This window comes from Molossus molossus, unplaced genomic scaffold (genome assembly GCF_014108415.1).
Source record: "Molossus molossus isolate mMolMol1 unplaced genomic scaffold, mMolMol1.p scaffold_m16_p_10, whole genome shotgun sequence".
Lineage (NCBI taxonomy): Eukaryota > Metazoa > Chordata > Mammalia > Chiroptera > Molossidae > Molossus > Molossus molossus.
This window is the reverse complement of record NW_023425345.1, coordinates 100,722,978-100,747,180: the sequence shown is the minus strand read 5'-3', so window position 1 is coordinate 100,747,180 and position 24,203 is coordinate 100,722,978. Positions and strand designations below refer to the sequence as shown.

At 46.5% G+C, this 24,203-nt stretch overlaps 1 protein-coding gene across 1 annotated transcript in view; it reads right to left on the bottom strand.

Annotated features, from left to right (window-relative positions):
- The window catches only part of FLT1 (fms related receptor tyrosine kinase 1), a 176,573-nt gene that overhangs the window by 91,631 nt on the left and 60,739 nt on the right, over positions 1–24,203 (bottom strand). Inside the window, exons 9-11 of the mRNA XM_036251787.1 lie at positions 23,668–23,837; positions 23,092–23,251; positions 1,140–1,254 (exon numbers count right to left, since the gene is read on the bottom strand). Coding sequence (XP_036107680.1) covers positions 1,140–1,254; positions 23,092–23,251; positions 23,668–23,837 — 445 coding nt within the window. The remainder of the gene's footprint in view (positions 1–1,139; positions 1,255–23,091; positions 23,252–23,667; positions 23,838–24,203) is intronic.

Sequence of the window (24,203 nt, the reverse complement as noted above, 5' to 3'; positions counted from 1 at the left end):
ACTTTGACCCCTTCGACCCATTTTGCCCACCCCCACCCTCTGCCTCTGGCAACCACCAATCTGTTCTCTGTATCTACAAGTTTTAGATACCACATGTAAGTGAGAGATTTGTCTTTCTCTGACTTATTTCACTTAGAATAATGTGTAAGGTTCGTCCATGTTGCCACAAATGGCAATATTTCATTCTTTATTATGGCGAAATAATATTCTGTTGTGTATACACACCATATTTTCTTTATTCATTCATGCACTGAGGAACACTTAGGTTGTTACTGTATCTTGGCTATTGTGAGTAATGCTGTAATGAACTTAGAGGTGGGTATATCTCACTGAGTTAGTATTTTCATTTTCTTTGGATATATACCCAAAAGTGCGATTGCTGGATTATATGGTAGTTCTATTTTTAATTGTTTGAGGGACCTCTATATGTACTGTTTTCCACCATGGCTGCAAAATTTACATTCCCCACCAACAGTGTGCAGGGTTCCCTGTCTCCACATCCTCAACAGCACTTGTTACACTTGTTATCTCTTGTCTTTTTGATGATAGTCATTCTAACAGGTGTGCGGTAGTATCTCACTGTGGTCTTGGCATATCTTCAGTCAGAGAATCTTGAGATTCTGTGTGTTTGTATTCTCTAGCGTGGTCAGGCTTTGCCCTTGCAAAGACAGAGGGAAAAACAAGGTATTCTGTGAAATGGGGACATTTCATTTTAGCTTCTGCTTATCGCCAGCCCACCTTCCGTTTGGCGGTGTTTCTCACGCTGGCTGCACGCTGGACTCTCCTGGGAGCTGTCCTGAACCCTGGGCTCACCCCGGAGATTCCGGCAGAATGGTAACTAGGAGAGTCTTCTAATATGCAGCCAGGGTAGAAAACCACGGCCGTGGGAGGCAGGCCACCTCTTCTGTTAGGACTGAGCACCCACTACCTGGAGCTGGTGGTCGGCTGAGAAGCCCGCCTTCTGAGGGGTCTCAGGGCTGCTCTCTGAAGACACAGCTCAGTGCTTTCTTCCCTCTGGATTTTTGTTTGAGCATTTGAATGACTTCTGGTTCTAACACATCCAGAACTAGGAGCTGACTGTGTGTTTTTAGAATAAACACCCCAATGCTTATTTATTTATTATTTTGTACAAAGAATACCTTATTCTTTCCTTCTATTACTGCTGCGCGCCGAGTGATGCTCTCGATTCTGTTTCCTACGTTGCTGTCAGGGTCCAGGATGAAGGATTCTTCCGTATCGGAGCAAAAGTCATACCTATTTTTTTAAAAAGTAAGTCATTACTATGTTGCTTTGTAGCATGATCCAGCCCAAGGTGATAAGTGAAATAAAAATCATTGGATAAGTGCTCGGGTAACAAAATCACACTTTTTCTCTCTTTTCCTTAGATTTCCTCCAATATCCATCTTCACAACTTAAAAATAGCAAATATATTTTGCCTGATCTGAAAAAACCCACACCAATGTATCTCCACATATCCTTCCTTCCTATTCTAAATGTTAAATATGAAATAAAATGCATAAATTAGAAAATTTAATATCTAGATTTTAATTAGTTCCTAGTGGAGGAAACATGCAAACACAGAAAAAAATAAATAAAGTTATGTTAATGAATGGAAACCTCAAAGAAAGAATAGCATTTCACATCAGTAAAAGGCTGGCTTTTAATTAGAATATTACATTATGCAGGTACTTTTTTCCAGGGCTAATTGAGTGTATGCACACACACATTATGGAGCAGTTATTAAGTTCAGTCTATTTCTTTTCAAGTTTAGGGGCTTTGTGGCAAGTTCTTCAACTTCTTAGTCCTCAAATATTTAATTAAAAAATAAGAGTGTTTATCATGGAGATCTTTTTTGATTCCAAAAGTCCATGAAGTCTCCTATTATTTTGAACTAGCTACTTGAGTACCATTTTATTTATTTATTTATTTTCTTTTTTATCCTCACCCGAGGATATTTTTCCATTTTTTGTACAGATAGAGTGGGAGGGAGAGAGAGGAAGAGAGAGAGAGAGAGAAACATCGACGTGAAGGGACACATCGAGTGGCTGCCACCCACACGACCAACCAGGGCCGGGGACAAACTGCAACCGAAGTACGTGCCCTTAGCGGGAACCGAACCCGGGTCTCTCCGGACCGCAGGCCGACGCTCTAACCACTGAGCCAAACCGGCCAGGGCTTGAGTACCATTTTAAAGAGAGATTTCGACCTGTATCTGGAAGTTAGCATGTTCTCTCAGACACGTTATTATCAGTAGGCTTCTATTTCATATGGTTTACTACGCAAGTCATTGGTGTAAGTAAATGTTTATTGATCATTTATTCTATTTTATGTATGCTACATTCTACATGAATAAAAACCCCAAACAACAAAAAAAGACACTGACGTCCATTCTGACCTGGGCAGGGAACCAGCACCCTCACCGGCCTTGCTGACAGCGGCCCTCCCCGCTCAACACCCACCAGACCGCGGGCAGACCGGCCCCCGCATGCTCTGGTTTTCACTGAAATCCTTTTTGTTCCAAAACTTTACCAGCTGCACCATAGAAAGCCCAGGCTTCCTCGTCCGCCAGTTACGGCCATCCCCAGACGACTCCTCCCTGCTCTTCCAGCCTTGACCCTGCAAGAAGCCCTCTGCTCTGGTCCCGGGCACTGTGGTTTGGGCAGTTCACAGCACTGGACCTAAGACCCAGGCCCACCTGGCTTTTCCTAACTGTATGACAAGTTTTCTAGCATTATCTAAGCATCCGTGACTTAATTTACTTGCAGAGGTTTGTAAGTTAAAGACACCATAGCAACGTAAGGACTTGCTCTTACCGTATCACAGGGATGTGCCATGTACTCTGATCCCTCCATCCTCACTCTCTAGACACTGACTAGACACCCTCACCACCCACAGCCCCATCTTGGTTAGCACTTACTCTGACCACTGAGACCCCTCACTGCTCAGAATAAAACCACTCACTGAGCCTACGGCGAGTTCACCTTAACACTTCACTTGAGATTTAAGTATACATGTATTTGAGACACAGGGCAGATATTCTAGGCGCCTCCACACTGTGGACTTGCCACGGTTTGCATGCTCCTGCCAGCCTGGGCAGGTAGGGAGGGACCAGTGCCCGCAGGAGCCCGACTGCAGCACCTGCAGCCCCCTTGGCCGTGTCCTCTGCTTCTCAATGAGCTTCTGTGTTGATTTTCTGTTTCTTGCACTGGGACCATTTCATTGCAGCATTTTTTTATTGTTATCTTTTGGACTAGAATTTGTGGTGAGCAGAAAGTTGCTGGGCTTTAATTTGGACATGTCTTGGGCAGATTTTGGAGGTGTTCAAACCAGGAGGAACTTCTAGAGTCCAGTTGCCAGAAAGAACTGAGTGGATGATCTCAAGGAGCCGAGGGCAGCCATGAGTAAGTGAGAAGAGGGGAGACAGAAGGGACTGCATTGACCAGGAGAAGGTGCTGGGATTGTTCCTCTCGGTCCCGGAGCGGAGGAAGGTCTCCAGAAGGTGAAACTACCTCGTCTTCCGGATGGTCTCCCCTCCTGGGCACGCTGCCCGGTGAGGTCCTCCCCAGAGCACCCACGCTTCCTAAGCTTCCAGGAACGCTCCCAGGTCCCACTGGGCCAGCGGCTGCAGGGGACGGGGCCCCGTGCACTTGCTCACCCTGTCCTCGCAGTGACGCAAGGGCCGAGCAGGTAACTGGCACTCCATAAACATGTGTGAACATACAAACAGGCATGAGGTATCGATATGTTGTTTCTAGTAAGAGTGTTCATTTGTTGTAGTTTATTATTTTCTTAAAAATTTTTTATATGTTTTTATTGATTTTAGAGAGAGGAAGGGAGGGGAGGGAGGAGAGAGAGAGAGAGAGAGAGAGAGAGAGAGAGAGAGAAACATCAGTTGGCTGTCTCCTACACGTCCCCTACTGGGGATCGAGCCAGAATCCTGGGCATGTGCCCTGATCGGGAATCAAACTGGCGACCTTTTGGTGCACAGGACAACACTCAACCAACTCAGCCATACCAGCCAGGGCAGTTCATTATTTCCAAACACACTGATAAGAAGACATAGGTAATAAACCCTCATACACCCACCGCCCAGATTTAACGAGGAGGGTTTGGCCGCGTTTGTTCCATCAATCCCTTATCTGTTTTTATTCTCTATAAAGGTTTTAGAGCAGACCCCAGACATCACATCATTTCCCCTACATATTTCAGTGCATATCTCCAAAAAAATATGCTCGTTTTCTAATATGACCATGATGCCATTACTGCACCTAATAGAATTAGCATAAGTCCTGGATGCTCTTTGTACCCAGTCCATAAATCAGATTCCCCCCAAATGCTTATAAAATGTCTGTTTTTATAGTTAGATTATAAGATTAAATGTAAAAAGAGTTAATAAGGAGTGACCATTCTTAAGGAATTTCTGTGATTTCTACTAGCTAGTCTTATACTAATCAAGTAAAATAAATGATGTCAGTTTTCTCTGCTAATCAACTCTATTGATTAACTTTCTCTATTAGTAGAGAAAACTGAACCAAAGAGAAATTAGACACTTTCTCTTTTACTTGAGACATTTAAAAATCATTGTTTTAAAATCATGATGCCATTTTGCCCTAGTTTTCATTATTAGTATTCTTCATTTTCTAGACTGTACCATCCATACTTTGAAGTAGTATTTGACCTCACATCCTTTACACATGCTCAGACAAGCATGAGTATATAGATGTACATTACAGGTGTATGGGGTTTGTGACACGTGTACATCTCTACGAATATGTATACCCCCATGAACATGTATATACCTCTATGAACACGTGTACACCTCTATGAACACGCGTACACCTCTATTAGACATGTGCACGTGCAATGGGTATTGTGACACCAAACAGCTGAAGTTCTCTTGTATCTGGAAGAGAAGCCCTTAGTTTCATAGTATTGGTCCTCAGGAAATGCAAAGAACTGTGAAAGTAACACAAGTCTAGGTGTTTCCCGGGGGAACAGAGCCTGCTGTCAGAGTCCAGCAGGGGCTGTCGACCTCTGGCCCCCACGCACCCCTCGTCCAAGGCAGTGACCGAGCACACGCCCCGGCATGGAAACCACAGGCTGGGCTGCCGCAAGGTCTTCCGAACAAAAAGGACCGATTCTGTGGCTGTTTTCTAATTTGGGGACTGTTATTTTTCCCTCTTTGTAATTGGAATCATAAAAATAGAATGTCACTTAGGAGCCTGACTATATACCAGCACTTGAAAAGAGATTTGGGGGGAGGGGAGTTCGCCGAAGCCTTAAGAATACATCAAGCTCTCAAGGAAGTAGATTGTGCCATGTTTGAAGATGCAAAGATAATCGCTGTGCTGGGAACCGTCTTGAGGGGGGAGGAAGCCGAACAACGAGAGGAAAGCAGCGTTCACTCCTGATTTCGCACAGGAAACCCACAGCACCTCCTGCCAAGGGGAGATAAGAAAGCTCCCAGGCACTGTTCTGGACAAGGCCGCTGTTATCAGCCTCAGCTCCACGCTGTCCTCTCTCTGCTCCAAGCCTCTGTCCCTTTCCTAATGAGCCTCAAGACTCCGACCTCCATTTGCATGCAGCATGCCAAGTACAATAGCATGGAGGTATTTATAACCATCGAGAGGAAAACAAAATTTCCGGGGTAAGAGTGTACTCCATGTCATCTCATGCATTGCCCTGGAGTTGAAACACATTCGTTTCAGACGAGAGATTGATATAAATAAATTAAAAGAAAGCAGCCAATTTTGCATCCAAAACACGGAGCTGGGACCCTACGAGGTGATGTGTCAGTGTGTTTAGCTCAAAGCAGCAGCCGTCTGCAGGGCTTTCCCCTCGGGTCTGTTACCAGGCTTCTTCTCTTGACACAAGTTAGGGAAACACCACCCGCCAGAGATGCAGATGACATCACTGACCTACATGCTTTGGGTTGATTTTCCTGTAGTGGTGATGAATTTGCCCTGTTCCCTTCCCTCTCATTAATACTTGGCTCCTCTGTGACCAAAGACAGATAAAGGCAGTCTAGGGCCACAGAAGAAGGAAAAACCAACACTGGGGTCAAACCTAAAACTTGAGAAGACTGACTGCTGGTCCCAACAGGCAAGTTAACCAGCCAAAGGTTATAACAACTCTAACATACACCATGTGTATTATTCTCTACTACAATAAGGATCACATGTTCTATGTGCTTGGTGTTTCATAGACACTATCTCTCTAATTTGTACGATATTTGAAAAAAGTAGGTACTCTCATCTCCCATTTCATGGATAAGGAAACTGAGGATTAGAGAGGTTAAGTAATTACCCAGGGCTAAACAGCGAATAAGTGGCAGAGACAGACTTTCTAATCAGTTCTGGCTCGTGCCAGGATCTGCGCACTTAACTCTCACACCATGTGTAACGTAACATCCATGTACAGTCATCATATAACAAGACACGGCTATACTTCAGTGCTCCTTCGTATTAGCAAGACGAGGCTGGTCAAATGTTCACTACACGGATACCATTAGTGCGGGGGAATGTAAGCCTGTTAGCCCTTTTCGCATAGCACGGTCAGCTTCCTTCCCAGATCCGGCAAACAGCTCTCATACACAACCACACTGCGTGTGCGCACGGTCTGCAGCTGGTTTATGTTAGAGCTCACCGCATCATCCCACAGGTTCTGAACTCAGTTCGCAGTCACCTTCACGGGCCCGACACAGGGAAGGCAACGCACAGTGTGCACCCAGAGGGCCCCTTTGCTTCCACGTGTGCTTTTCCTTGGCTGCTTTGAACAACTCTGACTTTCAGACTTTCCTAATTCCCCGGCCTTTCTCCTCCGCCTCCCTACACTGCAGGGCCGGCACTTTCCTTCCCGAGACTCAGAGGGCGGCTTTCACCTGGGGAGTCGGAAGGGAGAGTCCAGCTGGGTGAGCTTCAGCCACCGCTGGCTAGTATCTGTTCTCATCGTGGGGACGCTCTCCCGTGAGGAAACAGACGCCGAAGGCCGAGGTGAGGTGGTCCCACCCTTCATTTCGCCCTTCTAGAGAGTACCCATCTGTTTGTGCCTGTTACAGCCACGACGCCTGTACTTACAACATTCTCATTCGTGCATGATATCTAGCAAGCTCCCTAACTACCCAGTTCTAGAAAGTCTGCACCATATAGCCTAAATCGTAAGATAAAGAGGTTTCTTTAGAATCTCCTTTCTCCCTCTGATAAATCACATTAAGCTGACTTTTCTTTCAAAATCTCTGTTCTCCTAAATTCTGACTCTTGGTTGGCTAAAGTGAATCTAGGGCCAGGCCTGGGCTAGGAGTTATATATAAACATGTGTGTGTGTGTATACATATATAGGCACACATATACACATATATGTGCGTTTATATATACCTATACATTTATATGTACATATATACACACATATACATATATACACATTTATATACACATATGCATTTATATATACACGTTTACATATATGTATTTACATACACACACACACACACACACACACTTAAGCTCAACAAATTCTCACAGTCACTCAATGAAGCAGGTATTATGGTCCCCATTTCACAAACCCTTTCACCAATAAGAAAATTGAGACTCCGAAGAATCAAATGCCTTGTGCAGATTCATAGACAAGGAGCAGCCCTGGGACTGGAACCCAGATCGTCCTAACTCTCCCCACCACACCACCCTCACTCCATCACAAAGGATGAACTCTGTTCCCAGGTAACCTCCCAAACCTTCCCCGCTCCACTTCACAGGTGAATCTGGCTCCCAGCTCCCTGCCAGCGGGACAGCCGGGCACGAGCCGTTTGCGGGAGACGGACGGGCAGGGAAATACTTTATAATTACATGTTGACATAAATCCTGGTTCGTTTGGTCATAAAAATGTTTTGACGTTAAAATGATAGGAACTCCTGGCCTTCTACTGGCTGGTAAATGTTATCATTTTAAAAACTTTTGCAACAAGATGTAAAATCTAACTTTTATCACAGCCTTTTTCTTTCCCTGTGAACCGCCGTCTGCACCTTCCTGGATGTGTCGGAGGCGGCGCCTGCCTCACTCTGCACTCGGACGCCTGCAGCAGGCGCCTGGGCTCAGGGCCTCGGGGAGGGGGCCGCGTGCAGCGCAGCTGAGCACCGACACCCAGGGGCTGCCTCTGAGCCCGAGCCCTGCCTGGGAGTGACCCTGTTCCCCGCTTTTACTCTGGATGATGAAGTCTCAGGACTTCCTGTGTGGACTCTGCTTATCTGTTTAATGAGATTACACCGCGCGTGCTCACTGTGATTAGAATCTATTTGTGAAGAATATTAAATCATTTCAAGTTAGGACACAAAGGGGCAGAACAGCAACACAGAGCGAGTCGCTGTAACAAGTCTTTGAAAAATCGCCGGGAAAGAAAAGACCACCTGGAACCCGGCCAGAGGGCACGGGCGGGCTCCGGATGGCAGCCACCCTGAGCCTGCGTCCACTCCCCGCTCCTGCGGCCGTGTCCAAACATCCCTGATGGTGTGTCCGAGCCATCAGATTGATAGAATCTGCAAACACTCTCTTTTCCCCTCCTTCTCACATTCCTGAAAACAAACACAATATAGGGGACGGGATGCTGGCAGAAAAGGGCGGCGAGCTGGAAGGAGTGTTTAGACAGAAGGGTTCCTGCGCCCCGCGCTCCAGGAAGACGGCCTGGGCCCGCGAGGGGTCCCAGGGTCAGGCTGAGGGGACTCTGGAGAGTGACTTTCTCGGGCAGCGAGCGACCTTATGACGCCTTGGAGCCCACACTGAAAATTACTTCTTGTCTGAATGGAGAGGGGGGAGTGGAAGGGACTTTCAGGATTGGAGGCTCTGGGTCAGGTCCTCGGACAATGGTGGAGGGGATCCAGCGTCCTGCCCACCTCTGTTTAGAGAAGAGTTTTCCGTGAGCGCCGTGGCCCACGCCGTGGCCTGCTCTCGAGGGCCTCGTGGTCCATTCACGCTCAGAACCAGGCCCGTCTTCCCCGGCTCTGCCCTCCTTCCTTCCTCTCCTCTTCTTCCACCCGAGCTCGTCACCCCGGCCCCCACCTGCCTCCCTCTCAGGCTGAGCCCGGACCAGCAGCCTTTAGTCCTGCCCCGGCGACTGGGAGGCTGCACCCAGATATGGCCTCAAAGAGAACGCGACTCCGTTCATTCATTTTTCCTCTCAGTGAAACACTGGGCAGCTGAGGGAGGATGATCTGATAAGAAATCTTTAGGGAAATGTCAGGAGTGGTGCCCAGCCGGTGTGGCTCAGTGGACTGAGAGGCCCGGTTCAAGTCCGGTCAGGGCACATGCCCTGGTTGTGGGCTCGATCCCCAGGAGGGGGCGTGCAGGAGGCGGCTGATTGATGTTTCTCTCCCACATCGATGTTTCTCTCTCTCCCTTGCTCTCTCTCTAAAATATCAATAAAAACATATTTAAATAAAAAGAAATGTTAGGAGTGGCTACAAATATCTTTTACTCTGACACATGCAAGGAGTCTCAAGGTGATAACTCCACTCAGTGAAGAATATTTCAGTATTTCAATATTGTTACATTATGTTCTCATGAAAAGGAAGAGAACAGATTACTTATTATACAGTGGTTGATACTGAAATGTCCAGCAAAACTTCCGGGGTGGATTTACCCGAAGGACCACAGATTCTAGGACTAGTCAGACCTGAGTTCAAATCATGATTTTATAACTGTCTAGTTATGTCACCCTGGATAGCAAAAGCCCAATTGTGAGAATCATAGTCATAGAAAACTGCTCAGAAGTTTCAATCCTTGAATAGTTCTGAAATCATTGGATCATATCAGCCCAGAAATCACTTTTTTAACCCTCACTCGAGGATATTCTTTCCATTTATCTTCAGATAGTGGAAAGGCGGGGGTGGGAGGTGGGGGAGAGAAACATCGACGCGAGAGAGACACATCCATTGGTTGCCTCCTGCACGACCCCAACCAGGGCCAGGGACACACTGCAACCGAGGTATGTGCCCTTGGCTGGAATCGAACCTGTGACTCTTTGGTCCGTGGGCCGACGCTCTACCGCTGAGCCAAACTGGCCAGGGCAGAAATCACTCCAAATAAGTTCTGCTTTGGTGTGAAGGTGCTATGATGCTCAGGCCTGTAGAAATGTGGCTGAGGAGTTTGGCACACACACCCACACAGCAGGAGAAGAGGTCATTTCTCTCGGATCCCAGTTCTCTGAAAGGCTGTATTTCTCTTGATTTGTTTGTAACTCATTGGTCCCTTAATCTTGCAAATATCTATTTCATTTTTCTTTACTCTCTGGACAGTAATGCTTGTGGGCCATCTCTCCATACTAGTCTTAACACCATTTTCTCCTCTCACCCAGGTTTGCTCGATTATTTACTGTACTTCTTTGTGAATCATCTAGAATTCTTTGGAAATGGGCGTATGCTTAACACGGCCAACTCGAAGGAAGCTCCCCGGTGTTACCAAAGCTTACTTGTTTTATGGTGGAGTTAAAACACAAATAGAAGGACAATCATGTAAGATCCTTCTGCACCAGCCAACATTAGGGTGACACCAATGTCTACAAAGAGTAGATTTGTGTGAGGTGCCCAGCCCAGTGCCCGGCACACACAGACCGATAACTAGCATTAGCAGTGATTTCACCATCAGGCTGGGTGGGAACTACCAAGAGCAGGGTCATGTCTTACTTATCCTTGTAACCTCAGGGCACAGCCAACAACCTCCTGCACGGTACAGGAGCTCAGGTGACTGCCAGAGAAGAGTGAGTCCTGACAACGGCCTCCCCAGATGTGGGCTCAACCTCCTGTCAGGGGTCAACCTGCCATCCATCACTCAGCAAAAATGTGCTAAAAAGGGGGCACTAATGGCCTTCAAATGACCTCACACATCCCTCAACCAGCACTGTGTCCCCACCACCAGTCCCATTCAGTCACAATGAGCATGTTAATGAAGACAGGAGATCTGACTGAGGCTGGATAAGCTCGTCACAGCAGTACCAATGTCTGACAAACTGACAGTCATGGACAACTTCAACTTAGGCGATGACGGTGACACACGGAGAAGCATCTTCTGGTCTAACAGAACACTAACCAGCAATTGTCTTCTCCTTTCTCCAGGGTAGGCAAAAATATGGTCTCATAATGACCAGTACCATGTTAGTCAAATGAATAATTTGTTCACAACTATTCCATTTAAGAAGTAAAATCATGTTCTCTAAAAGAAGCATTAAATTTAGCCCAGGCGAGGTAGCTCAGTTGGTTAGAGCATCATCCCATACGCCAGGGTTGCACCTTAAATCCCCAGTCAGGACACACACAAGAATCCGCTAATGAATGCATAAATTAGTGGGACGACTTCCTCTCGCTCTAAAATCAATTAAGCAATTTGAAAGAAGTACAAGATTTAGTGCCTTCTGTTACAAGGGAGCATATATGTTTATTGAAGAGACAAGTCAAATGTATGGAAATTTACCAGAATACAATGGAACGCAGCCAGGGGATGTCAAGAGCCCACACTGGCCATAGGCTGGACAAGACCTGGGTCAATGAGCGTTTGGAGAGCTGAGGTAGAATTCACGAACTCAGGTAGATCTAGGATATTGTAACTCCTCTAATTTCCCTAATAGTCTGAAAATTCTAGCACTTCTGGTCCCATCTGACTCTTTTTGGAGTCAGTCAGCACTGTTAGAAGACCAGGCCAGAGACCCACGCGTTTCCCGGGCGAGCATCAACAGCACGGATCACTGTCAGGTTTTTGTCAGCGTTCCCGGGACACTAGTGTGTGTGGTGCCACCTCGAGGGGAGTCGCTGTGCAGTGGGCTGTGCCAGAACAGCCTAGAAACACGGAATGACTTCCAACAAGCAAACTTAGCACCTGCAGTGTGCCAGCCACCTGGCGAAGGACTTCATATACTATATCATCCCATTTAATTCTCCCGACCTACCTTATTAGTCAGCGTGATCTCTATCATACAGGTCAGGAAACTCAGACCCAGGTAGGTGGTTTATTTTGCCCAGAATCATGCAGGTGGTAGATGGCAGACAGTGCCAGAGCCAGGATTCAGGCCCCGGAGCCCAGACCCTTGACTAGACTCTATTGCCTTTCTGCCTCCTAACACTTCAAATTGGCTCTTGATGCCATACATAGGCTTCTCAAAACACATTTGCTTTCTGGATCATGAGCTTTTGACCAAAAATTACTCATCTTAGTGTCTATGCAGTTGTTACAGAAGCAACCCTGGTAAAGACAAATGAAGTGGCTGGTCGGTGGTATGCTCAACGGCCCCCAGTCACAGTCCTGACGCGTCGGCCAGGGCTGGTTTCCTCCCAAGGAACCTGAACTCTCTGCACCCCACCCAGAGAACTGCCGTCACCCCAGTGTCTGCCTCACAGAAGTTCTGCAATAGTTCAACGAGGTAATACATATAAAGCACTTAAAATCCTGCAGGTAAGTACTTAATAACTTTCAGCTATAAAGAAAATAAGCATAGAAATCCTAGGCCACGAGTCTTTGACAAGCCACAATCGTCTCTACTCATTTCTTTATTTCCTCACCTTATTATCCAAAGACTTTTTCTTACAAGAGATTTCTCAGTATGGTGGCAGTAAGTGATCACCTTGCATAATCTGCAGTGATGAGGACGAGGCAGATGGGACATTAAAGGCCTAAGGACGTGGAATAATAGGCCCCGTACTAGTTTTGACAAAGACTGTGCGAAAACCCGAGTTCTTGGATTCCAAGGTCTTGACCTTCAGGCAGAGAAGGCGAGTCAGGGACACAAGGCACAGCTCATGCGTAAGGCGTGCGGAGGAATGACCACCCCCGCGCCTGTCCAGGCCCATCTTCCTGGGGGAATGGCAGGGTGGGACTATGGCGAATGGATCAGCGGGGACCTAGGCAGGAGCCAGGGAAGGCGAGCTGAAGTGGAATGACTGATGGGCTCAACTAGCCCTCATTCACGAAACTCCATGTCAGGTCCAAACTTACCTTTCTAATTGCCTTTCCCAGCCCACATCCAATGAGCCAGCACAATGACTCCCAGCATGTCTTCTTCAAATCCTCAACCCATCCCCATCCCCCTTCTCTTCGTCACATCTGTGCTCCTCCCTGTCCCTGTGACCTGCCGGCACTCGCCCCACCTTCACGACCCAGGCCTCCCTCCCTCCCTCCACGTGCTCTCCAGGGCAGCAGTCGCCACGCCACCCACTGGAACCACGAAGGCTCACTTACCAACCAGACTATCAGCGCCCCTGAAGACGCAGGGCAATGTTATCGTGGAAATAAGAATAAAGAGGAATAATAAGTAGGGAATGAGAGACTTGAGTCTAGTCCTGGGCTTGTTATTAACTGGCTGAGAGGTGAGGGGTAATTGTTTATCTCTGAGCCCCAGTTTCTCATCTCTAAAACAAGCTCTTTAAAAACAGATCTCTAGCTCTGGCTGGTTTGGCTCAGTGGTTAGAGCGTTGGCCTGCGGTCCAGAGAGACCCGGGTTCGGTTCCCGCTAAGGGCACGCACCTCGGTTGCAGTTTGTCCCTGGCCCTGATTGGGGCGTGCGGGTGGCAGCCACTTGATGTGTCCCTTTCATGTCGATGTTTCTCTCTCTCTTTTCCTCTCTCTCCCTCCCACTCTATGTGACCAAAAAATGGAAAAAATGTCCTCGGGTGAGGATTAAAAAAAAAAAAAAATTCGTCCTCCAGAGTGGCCACATCAGGGCGTGCTGAGGCTGCAGTCTGGGTCTCCCTCTCATTTTGTTCACTCCTCAATGGGAAACCCTATGCTTTCGGCTTCATTTTCTTTTGACTTCTCCTTCATCTCCTTCAGTTACTCTCCCGTGTCTCTTGCCTGAACATCCACTGAGAGCTGAGTGCTAGCTGAATGTTGACCCCAAAATTAACCCTGAGCAACAAAGGAGGAACTGGGGCTTGACTGCAAAAGAGCAAATGCCCCTGCACAGTGGGAGGTGCAGCGAGGGACAGTACCTTAGGGAGAGGCCCACAGCCGAGGTGTCAGATGAACTGTTTGACTTGCTGCCCTCCAGAGGTTGGTCTCATTCAGACCTGCTCATCCCATGGGGTCTACTCCCTCCTGCGGGTCTGGGGCCGAACCTGCTGCAGGTCATCAGTGGTTCCCAAAGAAATCGTGAACTTTGAGCCAAATTCTCCCAACTGCTGCAAGTTCTTTCTCTTCTTCTCCCACCCTCATTTCAACAGGTGGACTCCGTGGGGTCACCAGTGACAGGAGTAAACCCAGTAGTTTAGTCCAGGGCTCCGCCAAACCTGTCCCCTCAAGGACTCTGCTCCTTCCTCTGAGAACTCATAGGCGTCAACACCAATGACAAGTAACCTTATAAAATGCCAACCTACTTGCCTTTTTTTTATTCCCTACTCTGAAAACCCCTGAGAAATAATTTTCTGAGCTTTGGTTTCCTTATGGGAAAACTGGAGACAGTCTGTCCTTTAAGTGAAATTGTTGTAGAGATGAGGGATAATGTGTGTAAAAGGACAAAACACCTCATTGACACCCATAAGGGCTCACTGATTAGCCACTACCGTTAAGAGACAAGTGCATTCAAGGTGATAAAACACCCTACGAGGCTTTTAGAGAAGGTCTGAAGAAGCAGGGCCCAGTGACTCGAAGCTCATTCTAAGGCACTACCTGGGCCTTAGTCCACATCACAGCACCTGTTCCATCTTCTCGGTCCGCCAGGTTCTGCCTCTCACCCAAAGGACAGCGGAGCTCCATCGCAACCACAGGCTAGAGCCCAGACTTCAAGAAACAGTCTACCAAGTGGAGACAGAACCAAACAGGCTGCCAAGAATAGGGGCGCATTTTGTAAGTGACATGTCCTACTTATCTCTGCATAAGGAGCTCGTGTCAGGATGTTCGTTTCTAAGTTCGGTGATGAAAATGCCCATTCAATTTCTAAAAATCTGTGAATATGGCCAAAGGAAAGTCAACACATTCCACCAGTATCTTGAGGAACCTTCCCAAATTGTGTGTCATACCTCTGGTGTTCCTAACCCTGGGAAGCTCCATTGAATTCCACTCAAAACATCCCCAGAAAAACCACCCAATGTAGCCTTCCTGCGACTCGGCCTTTTGGTGTGATTGAAACACTTCATAAAATGTTTGATTGCAATTACAGGAGACAGTTCACTGATAAGAAACAATTACTCGTCAGACTCACTGTTCAGCTATGAAGAGTGGGAATAATGAAAATCTCACAAAGCACAGAAAGTGGAAGAGGCATTTGGCAATGAACTCGCGCTCGGTCCTCAGGACTCTGCGTGAAGTATTAATCAGGGCTGTTGTCCGAACCCTCGCACAGGGCAGCACACACGTCCTTGCCCAGTAATTATGCAACAGAGAGCAAGAAGTTCCTCATTAGTAAGTGAACATTCGCTTTTGGCTGGTGATGAAAGTTTCGGGTACGAGATGGCCGGATTCACTCGGTTGTTTGTTCAAGCTCAACGTCCTGCTAAAATGGTCTTCGGTCAAGGGGTCCTAACGTCCCCGATTTGATTCGAGGTTGTGTGCGTGCCAATTAAAACTCTCTGTAGCATACCTGGTGTGAGTCTGCCTACCCGTACACACTGCACAGAATATGTCAAGAGACACATGGATGCAAATTGTGTGTGTAGTTAAAAGGAGTGAAATAAAGATTAAAACATGGGGCATGTTACCATTTTTTCCCCAAAATAGAGGCTTTCTTAAATTACATCCGACCTACAGTTAGCCCTCAGGAAATGTGGACTTTTCCATGTTTAAATGGTTAAAACTTTTATTTTGTAGATAGAAAATGGAATACAGGATCTAAAACTGTTTCAGCATAAAAATAATAGCCATTCATGCCAGCAGTCAATTAAATTTGGGGCCTTGAGTACATTTCTAATTAAGTACCATTAACAATCATTCTGTCCTCACACTGTGCATTTCACAGACCCCACCGGTGCGCAAAACAGCGTTTCTCCCAAATGATGTGCCCCCAGCGCATCCCTAATGATTCAGGCCTTCCTTTCGTTGCCAATTCGCTGATGTAAACAACAGAGAAATGCAATTAGGCAAGTCCATCTCAGAGTTTCCAGATGCCTCTCCTTCACCCCCACCCACCCAGCCCCCCACACCCCAGCAAGCCACACTCGGCCCTGGGGTGGTCAGCTTTCACTGGACTCCCCGAGATGCTACTGCCGGGCAGGTGGAGAGCGGTTCGGAAAGGGGGCACGAGAGTGCGGGGCAGGGACATGATGTCCCCGTAACTTCCGAAGCACATGGCTGTTTGCGATCCCGGTCCGGCCTGCGCTAGAGCTCTGGAAGCAGTTTCTTGAGATTCCATGCACGTTTGTTAGGGTTCTTAGAAAACCCACCATTTTAGCTAAGAAAGTCAAGAAAGAATACACCCTCTTCACAGCCCTGGAACCGGGAATCCAGTGACATTTCACGTTCTGCAGGGATTCCCTGGCAAAGGACAAACTAAAGCAAGGTGTGGGGCCAGCTGGGAAAAGCGTGACGGCGTCTTCGCGCGTGCGCGGCAGGTAGGCCGGGGGCACCGAGGAACAGACGGGTTGACGGGGACAGTTGAGGAGCGGCTGCATTTTTGTCCCGTTTGGGTAATTATTGACATTATAAGTACAGAATCCGTTCTGGACCCCAGAATACAGACTTACATGTAAGACTCTTCTGACAACCATTCTACTTTCACAAATTGGTTTCTTCTGTTAATTCTGCACTGATCCCGAGTTAATCCTCAGGTCAAACTGCTTTCTGGTTTATGGAAGCAGAAGGGAGGTGTCAGTGTGCAACAACTACGACATTACTTCAAGCTTTTTTGTGAGAAGAAAACGTAATTGGTCCAGCCCATGTGGCTCAGTGGTTGAGCATCGACCCATGCGCCAAGAGGTCACCTGTTCGACTCCCGGTCAGGGCACGTGCCCAGGTTGTGGGCCCGATCCCCAGTGGGGGGCGTGCAGGAGGCGGCCAGTCGATGTTCTCTCTCATCGATGTTTCTATCTCTCTCCCTCTCATTTCCTCTCTCTCTAAAATCAATAAAGAAAAAAAATGTAGTTGAAGGGATTTTCTCCTTCCACTCATTAGCAGCTGTGTGTCGTAGGAAAGGGGAGACGCAGAGGTCACACTCGGAGGGGACACGGAAACACAGACTAGGTGAGCAGCCAGAGGCATCCAGAAGCCGAGGCCTGTGCCAGAAACGGAAGCCGTTTTCGTGACGCCTAGAGGTCTGTCCCCGAGGCTGTGGTATAGATCCTCTGCAGGAACACACGCCGATGGAATAAGTCACTAAATCTGTTTCATCTCGTATGATTGAAACATAAATGCTGAAGACAAATGGTGTGTATTTTTTGGTTTTGCACATCGTTGGTGCCCAATAAATATTTGTGTGATGAGCAGATGCTTGACAGTGTATTTACCTTGATGCAATCATGTGCAAAACGCACGTGTAGGAAGTCAGCAATGCTAACACACAGAAGGAACAGAAGTTTCTCGCTCCATATTTGCATTGATCATCAGAGGTGAAGAAAATGAGGTTTTCACAAAGAGCCCGATACACCTAACATTTTTTTCCATTAAAGGACGACAACACAGTAGGTGTTGGAAGTCTATTATAATCTATCTTAAAATGATCACCTGTGATTAGATGCAGGGAGAGAGTGAAAGCAGCCTGTGACCCAGCGAAGCTGTGCTCTAAACCCTAACTGCGCGATCAGAGGCTGCAGGCCTCAGCCCTCCCCGTGGAAAGACCGACATCGCCAGCATTCTAAACGCAAGCCCTTGTTATAGAAAGACGGCCAGGGAGGCGGCCCAGCAGAAGGCCACGCTCCACCTTCTTGTGTGGGGAGCAGGTGAGCTGTCCAGTCAGTCACCCGAGGTGCACCTTGGCTTTTACGCGTGTGTGAATCAAAGCAGTCTTTCAACATCTTAGATTCTTCCTGAAAAAATGTGTAGTTCAATCTGGAGTTCGGCTGGCCAGTGTGGCTCAGTGGACTGAGCATCGTTCCATGAACAGAGAGGTCCTGGTTCGAGTCCCGGTCAGGGCACAAGCCCAGGTTGCGGGCTCGATCCTCAACAGGAGTGTGCAGGAGGCAGCCGACGAATGTTTCCCTCTTACATCGATGTGTCTATCTCTCTCTCCCTTCTCTCTCTAAAAAAGCAATAAAAACATGTTTTTTAAAAGTCTGGACTTCTGCCAAGACTGCCCTTTCCCCATCCCTTCTGTTCCCAGAGAAAGGCTCCTCCCCCAGTCCAGGAGAGTTACTGCTCCTCTGGAGACCGGTTCCTTGCCGGGGGCACCCCGTCCACGCAGCATTTCCAGCCGGCACCGCGTGGTGGCAGAGCTCACCAAGGACCACGCCTCCGAGACAGTCGGCGCGCACAGTAGGCCTACTGAGCTCTTCAAAGCCGGGGGACGTCAAGTTCCAGAACGGTCATGTGAGCTTTCCCAGGTCCCACCCTGCCGGCCCAGCCCGAGCCAGCCCAAGGTCAGAGCCACTTCCTCCCGACGGGAGACAAGCGAAGGGACCAGGCCACGCACTGGGGGACAGCATTCCCTCACCATGCACTGTGTTCAGTCTTATTTTAACTTTTGCCTAACTCAGCTCTATTTCCTTCATTTTCCCTCTTCTGAAAACTCGTAAGCTATCTTTCCTCCATTCTACAACCCAGACCTACTAAATTTCTATTTCTAGAGCAAAGCAAATTCCATTTTACTTTTCACAGTCTGTGTTCACCTCTCAGAAATGTTAGGTAGAAATGATCACTGTTATGAAATGTTTTCAAAGTTTCTCTAAAATTCTTTCAAAGTTTCGGGGCCTCACTGAACCCAATGCTGCAGTCATCACAGCCCTGCCTCTCTTTGGCTTTCCCCAACACACTGCCTCGGTGAGCCTCGTGTCCTCTCTCGGAGTGTGCACAGTTACCTCTGTTTTACGTGAGCAGAAGCCGTGAACGACACACATGTAAAAGGCACTGCAGGCTCATGCATGACCCCGGGGTCTGCGCCGACACAGGGTCCGCTCAGGGGTGTCTATTTTATTAAAAGCTCAAAAGAAAGATTCTAGTTCTACAACTTTACCACCCAAATATGCAGAAAAGTAAAAGGGAGACTGATTCTGTTTCTTCTCAGCTCACTGGCTGGATGAGTTTAAAAGTAACGACCCTTTCTCCTCGCTGTTGTTCCTCATGGTTTTCAAGAACAAATTCTGGGTGAATCCCAAACCACCATGTTAATCAGTTAAAACTAGGTTAGCAGTTTACCACATTTAAAAATTTTTTATTTTTTATTGATATTAGAGAGAGAGGAAAGAGAGATAGAAACATCGATGAGGGAGAACATCAATTGGCCGCCTCCTGCACGCCCCCCACTGGGGATCGGGCCCACAACCTGGGCATGTGCCCTGACCGGGAATCGAACCTGTAACCTCTTGGTGCATGGGTCGATGCTCAACCACTGAGCCACGCCGGCCGGGTTATCATATTTTTTTTTTAAAGGAGGACATTTCTGTGAAATTATTTATTGTTCTTAATATCCATAAGGATGAACTAGTTGAGCAGTAGTTTTATATATTTATTGGACTTCAGGAAACTATACAATTTAAGTCTGAATTTCTTTAGCTTACATACATTAACCTGATGGCCATGTTAACTTAGATACATTACTCAATTAATAATTTTGCGTTATTTATTTATTTATTTATTTTTAATCCTCATCCGAGGACATTTTTCCATTTTTTGTACAGACAGAGTGGGAGGGAGAGAGAGGAAGAGAGAGAGAGGGAAACATTGATGTGAAAGGGACACATCGAGTGGCTGCCACCCGCACGACCAACCAGGGCCGGGGACAAACTGCAACCGAGGTACATGCCCTTAGCGGGAACCGAACCTGGGTCTCTCCGGACCGCAGGCGGACGCTCTAACCGCTGAGCCAAACCGGCCAGGGCTAATTTTGCGTTATTTAAACACATTCTAACCTCAAAACTAAAGCAATGTGTTGGTTGTGTCTCTTCTACATATTCAAGAGAAAAGTGGGTATAGTCAAGTCCTCACTTAACGTTGACAGCTTCTTGAAAACTGTGACTTGAAGTGAAATGACATATACCGTGACCAGTTTTACCCTAGGCTAAATGATATAGACAAGAGTTAAGTTCCCATGGCATATGTCTGGTCACAAAAAAACCCACCAAACTTCTAAATAAAGGCCCCACACATTTCTAATATTAAACACTGAAATCAGTGTGAGCCCTACATACATTTAAGAAAAATTAAGAGAAACAAAGTAAGATAACGGTTTTCCAAGCAATTGACTTCACTTCTGGCAGCTCAGGGCCCCAGGCGGGACCCCCCTGGGCAGGACACCGTGGGAGGGCCGCCCACACCCACTCCGACCGGCACAGCGGAGACCGCTAGCTCCCTCGCGTGCGCACTTCTATGGGGGGGAGGGGACCAGGGGCCCACAGGAAACCCACAAAACATGGCAGATCGGGCAATCTCCACACAGTGGCCCTGGCTAGAAACAGTTTTTTTCCCTCATCAATGCTATAATGAAACGACATTGAATGAAACAACTATTTGAGGACCTGCTGAACACTGATCACCAAATCTCTTTTGATGATCGCCCACTGATACCACTAACAAATATGTTACTATGTAACTCAAAATAAATAAATTTTTTAAATGTATGTAATCGAACATCCTTTATTCAAATGTTACTAGCTAAACTTCCTGTCTACAATGGAATCTAAGTGTTAATATAAGTATATAAAATATATTTATATAGCCCTGGCCGGTTTGGCTCAGCGGTTGGAGCGTCGGCCTGCAGTACAGAGACACCTGGGTTCGGTTCCGCTAAGGGCACGTACCTCGGTTGCAGTTTGTCCCCGGCCCTGGTTGGTCGTGCGGGTGGCAGCCACTCGATGTGTCCCTTCACATCGATGTTTCTCTCTCTCTCTCTTCCTCTCTCTCCCTCCAGCTCTATCTGAACAAAAAATGGAAAAATGTCCTCAGGTGAGGATAAAAAATTAGATAGATAGATAGATAGATAGATAGATTTTAAAAAATTGAAGAGGGCTTCTTTGATTTGTCAATTTTAGCTTTTCTCTCTCTGACAGGGTGAAATAGCATTGTTTCATTTGTCGCTAGTGCACAGAGGTCCCATATACCTTTCTGAAATGCTTCTAAGTTAAATGGACCATTTCACACCAAGCACCACATCTGGGCCTGACACAGGTTAGCTACTCAATCAGTCTACTGACTTAAAAAATGAGAACTTCTATGAATGTGCACATTTTCAACAGATAATTTCAAGTAATGACATATTTTATTTAATGAGGCATCATTGAAAAAGTTAAAGTTTTCATTTTTGATATGTCCTGTGATTGATTAAAAAAAAAAAGATGAATGCTTTTAACAAAGAATAAATCAAATGGTCAACAAACATTTATTGAAGATTTGAGACACTGCTCCGGGTTTTGAGAGAATACCAAGAGGAACAAGACATCTTTTTGGGCTCTGGCAACATCACTCTGTGCCATGGGAGAAGGGTCCCATGTACCACACAGAAATGGAAAAAGACAGCTAATATTTACAAAGCTTCACTTCAACCGATCTCACTCCCCAAACAATATTTTATTAGCATTGTTCAAATCTAACTTTATAATGTTATGTTCTATCACTCATAATGGTTTTTTCTAATATAGGTACTAGTTCTAATCCTAAATAGAACTAAATTTTTAGATTTTCTATTATCAAAACAAATTAAAAATATCTGTAGAAGACTATATTACTCTATAAAAATTCAACTCTAAACTTTTATCCAAATCTAATAGCTTAAATTATTTAGTTATTTGTATTCACATGTTAGGTTAGCACAGATATTTTGGTCTTAAAAGGACAGGTGCATAAATATGGATGCCTACCCCCAAATTAGCAAAATAATACAAAATCTCAGTAACTCTCACTTTCTTTTGGGTTAACTATCCACAGAGTAAATGAGGTATTCAAAATTTGTAAGTTCTCCATATTTCAGATGAGAAATTTATACGAAACATGTATGAAAACAGCTACTTCTCAGGAATTCCATAACTCACCAGTAACTTTCAACATCAGGATAATATGCCTTGAACAACTGATTAAAACCCCAAATAAAGAAGGGCTGAAATTGCAAGAAGAATCTAGAAAACCAAACAGCCACACCTATCGGTTTATGGTAGAGGTCTGTCTTGTTTACCTTTTATCAAGCTAAATTTTTTAATAGCAATTCTCCCAAACGCTCTGCAAGTGGAGTCAGAAGACAGAAAGGAGATATCTGGCATAATGACAACCTTGGGCGACCTCACTCACATCTTGTCTTCTTTACCAGTTCTATTCCTGTCTGTCACATCAGCTTCCGCGAACTGTATCATCAGAGCCACTCCTTAACCGGAACAGAAATGGAGGGGAAGCCCACAGGACTCCGTCCTCCCCGAGGTGTGTGGGAGCACCGCACCAGAGGGGGCAGCACTCACTCAGCAAGTACACAGCGGGACCTACTGTGCGCACACAAGCCGAGCTCTCCATCAGCGCAGAGCTCGGAGGACAGGGCCGCACACCTGGGGCAGGGAGCGTGGAGTCCGACGAGGCAGGCAGGAGGTTTCACAGAGACGGCAGCGTGAGAGCTGAGCCCTGGAGGATGAAGCTGGACTTCTCAGGAAATGGAAAATGGGTAGAGGGGCCTTGCGGACGGATGGAAGAGGAGGAACACAGCCCGTGAAGGGCAGTGAGCACTAGTGCCGGGAGATCTCAGCGTTTCCAAGGTTTAGAAGGCGAGAAAGGGGACCCTTGCTGGAAAACAGGAGGCTGGCATTCCAACCTGAGTTCTAAGTCATGGCTCCCAGGGTGGCCTGAATTCTGACCCTGTGCTCCTGAAACTACAAACTAGGGAGAAAAAAATTAGAAACAGGAGCGGAAGAAGAACAGCTATTGCCTACCTCTTCGCAGGCAAAGTCTTTCCCCCCCGAGACACGGCATGGCCCATCTGCAAGCTCGCGTCGCTGTTCATTAAAGAACCTCGAGTCCAGGTGACAAAAAGTATTTGAAAGTTATTCAAGAAACTAACTGTCCCTACCTTGCTTTCGAGTGGTTATGGTTACAGGGACGCCAGAACCACTGGACTGTCGGTGGAGGGACACCATAAATGGTACAAGCCAGGATCTGTCTGCTGCCCAGCGGGTACAGAATCGGCTCTGGAAGTGATGACACAGCCTTTTCGTAAATCTGGGGCTTCACTGGAAAGGAGAAGAACAGGACAGACGTCAAGTTCTAAGGCCTTGCTCCTAGGCCGCGACCAGAAGGACTACATTGTCCCTGGTTTTGATGTTAGGGAAGCAAAAACATGAACAAAAAACAATTAAACCCGCATATTTGCCATTATAATGCCAATATTTTTAAAGTAGACATACTTTGAGAACATTAAAAAATTGATCCCATAATAGTATGATTATAATGATAATAAGCCATATTACTTATGGAAGACAAGTAGACATGAAATAGTTATAATGGGGGCATAAAATAATTATTATACATTTTAAGATAATTACTAAACATTTTTTTCTTTGATGTTAGTATACTGACTTTTGATTTGCAGATTTTCATTAGTTTTATCCCTACCAGAATCAGAAGAAAGTCCGAACAGTAAACTTACCATTTACGATTAGCGTGGTCGTGAGGTTTTTAACCACATTTGACTGCTTTATGCTCAGCAAGATGGTGTAAATCCCTGCGTCTTCAGCAGCTACATCTTTAATAATTAATGAATAGCCATGAACAAAATAGCGTGCAGATTTCTCCGTCACAGGTAACCCGTCTTTTAGCCTGTGGTTAAATGCATGATCAGTAAGTCATTTCACGCCAGTCACATACCACTTCAACACTGGCATGTACATTTGTGAACTCAGATTTATGCGTTTGAAGCCTTTGATCCTCAGCATTCATTTAAAAAAAAACTCAGACACTAACTTCTCTATAATGCCAGGTGTGATTTTTATTTTTACTTTTTATTAGTTTTTAAAGATTTTTTTAATTGATTTTTAGAGTGAGAGGGAGGAAGAGGGAGAGAGAGAGAGAAACACCGATGACAGAGAAACATCGATCGGCTGCCTCCTGCGTGCCCCTCACTGGGATCGAGCCGGCAACCTTTCGATGTGCAGGACAACGCCCAGCCAACTGAGCCACACCGGC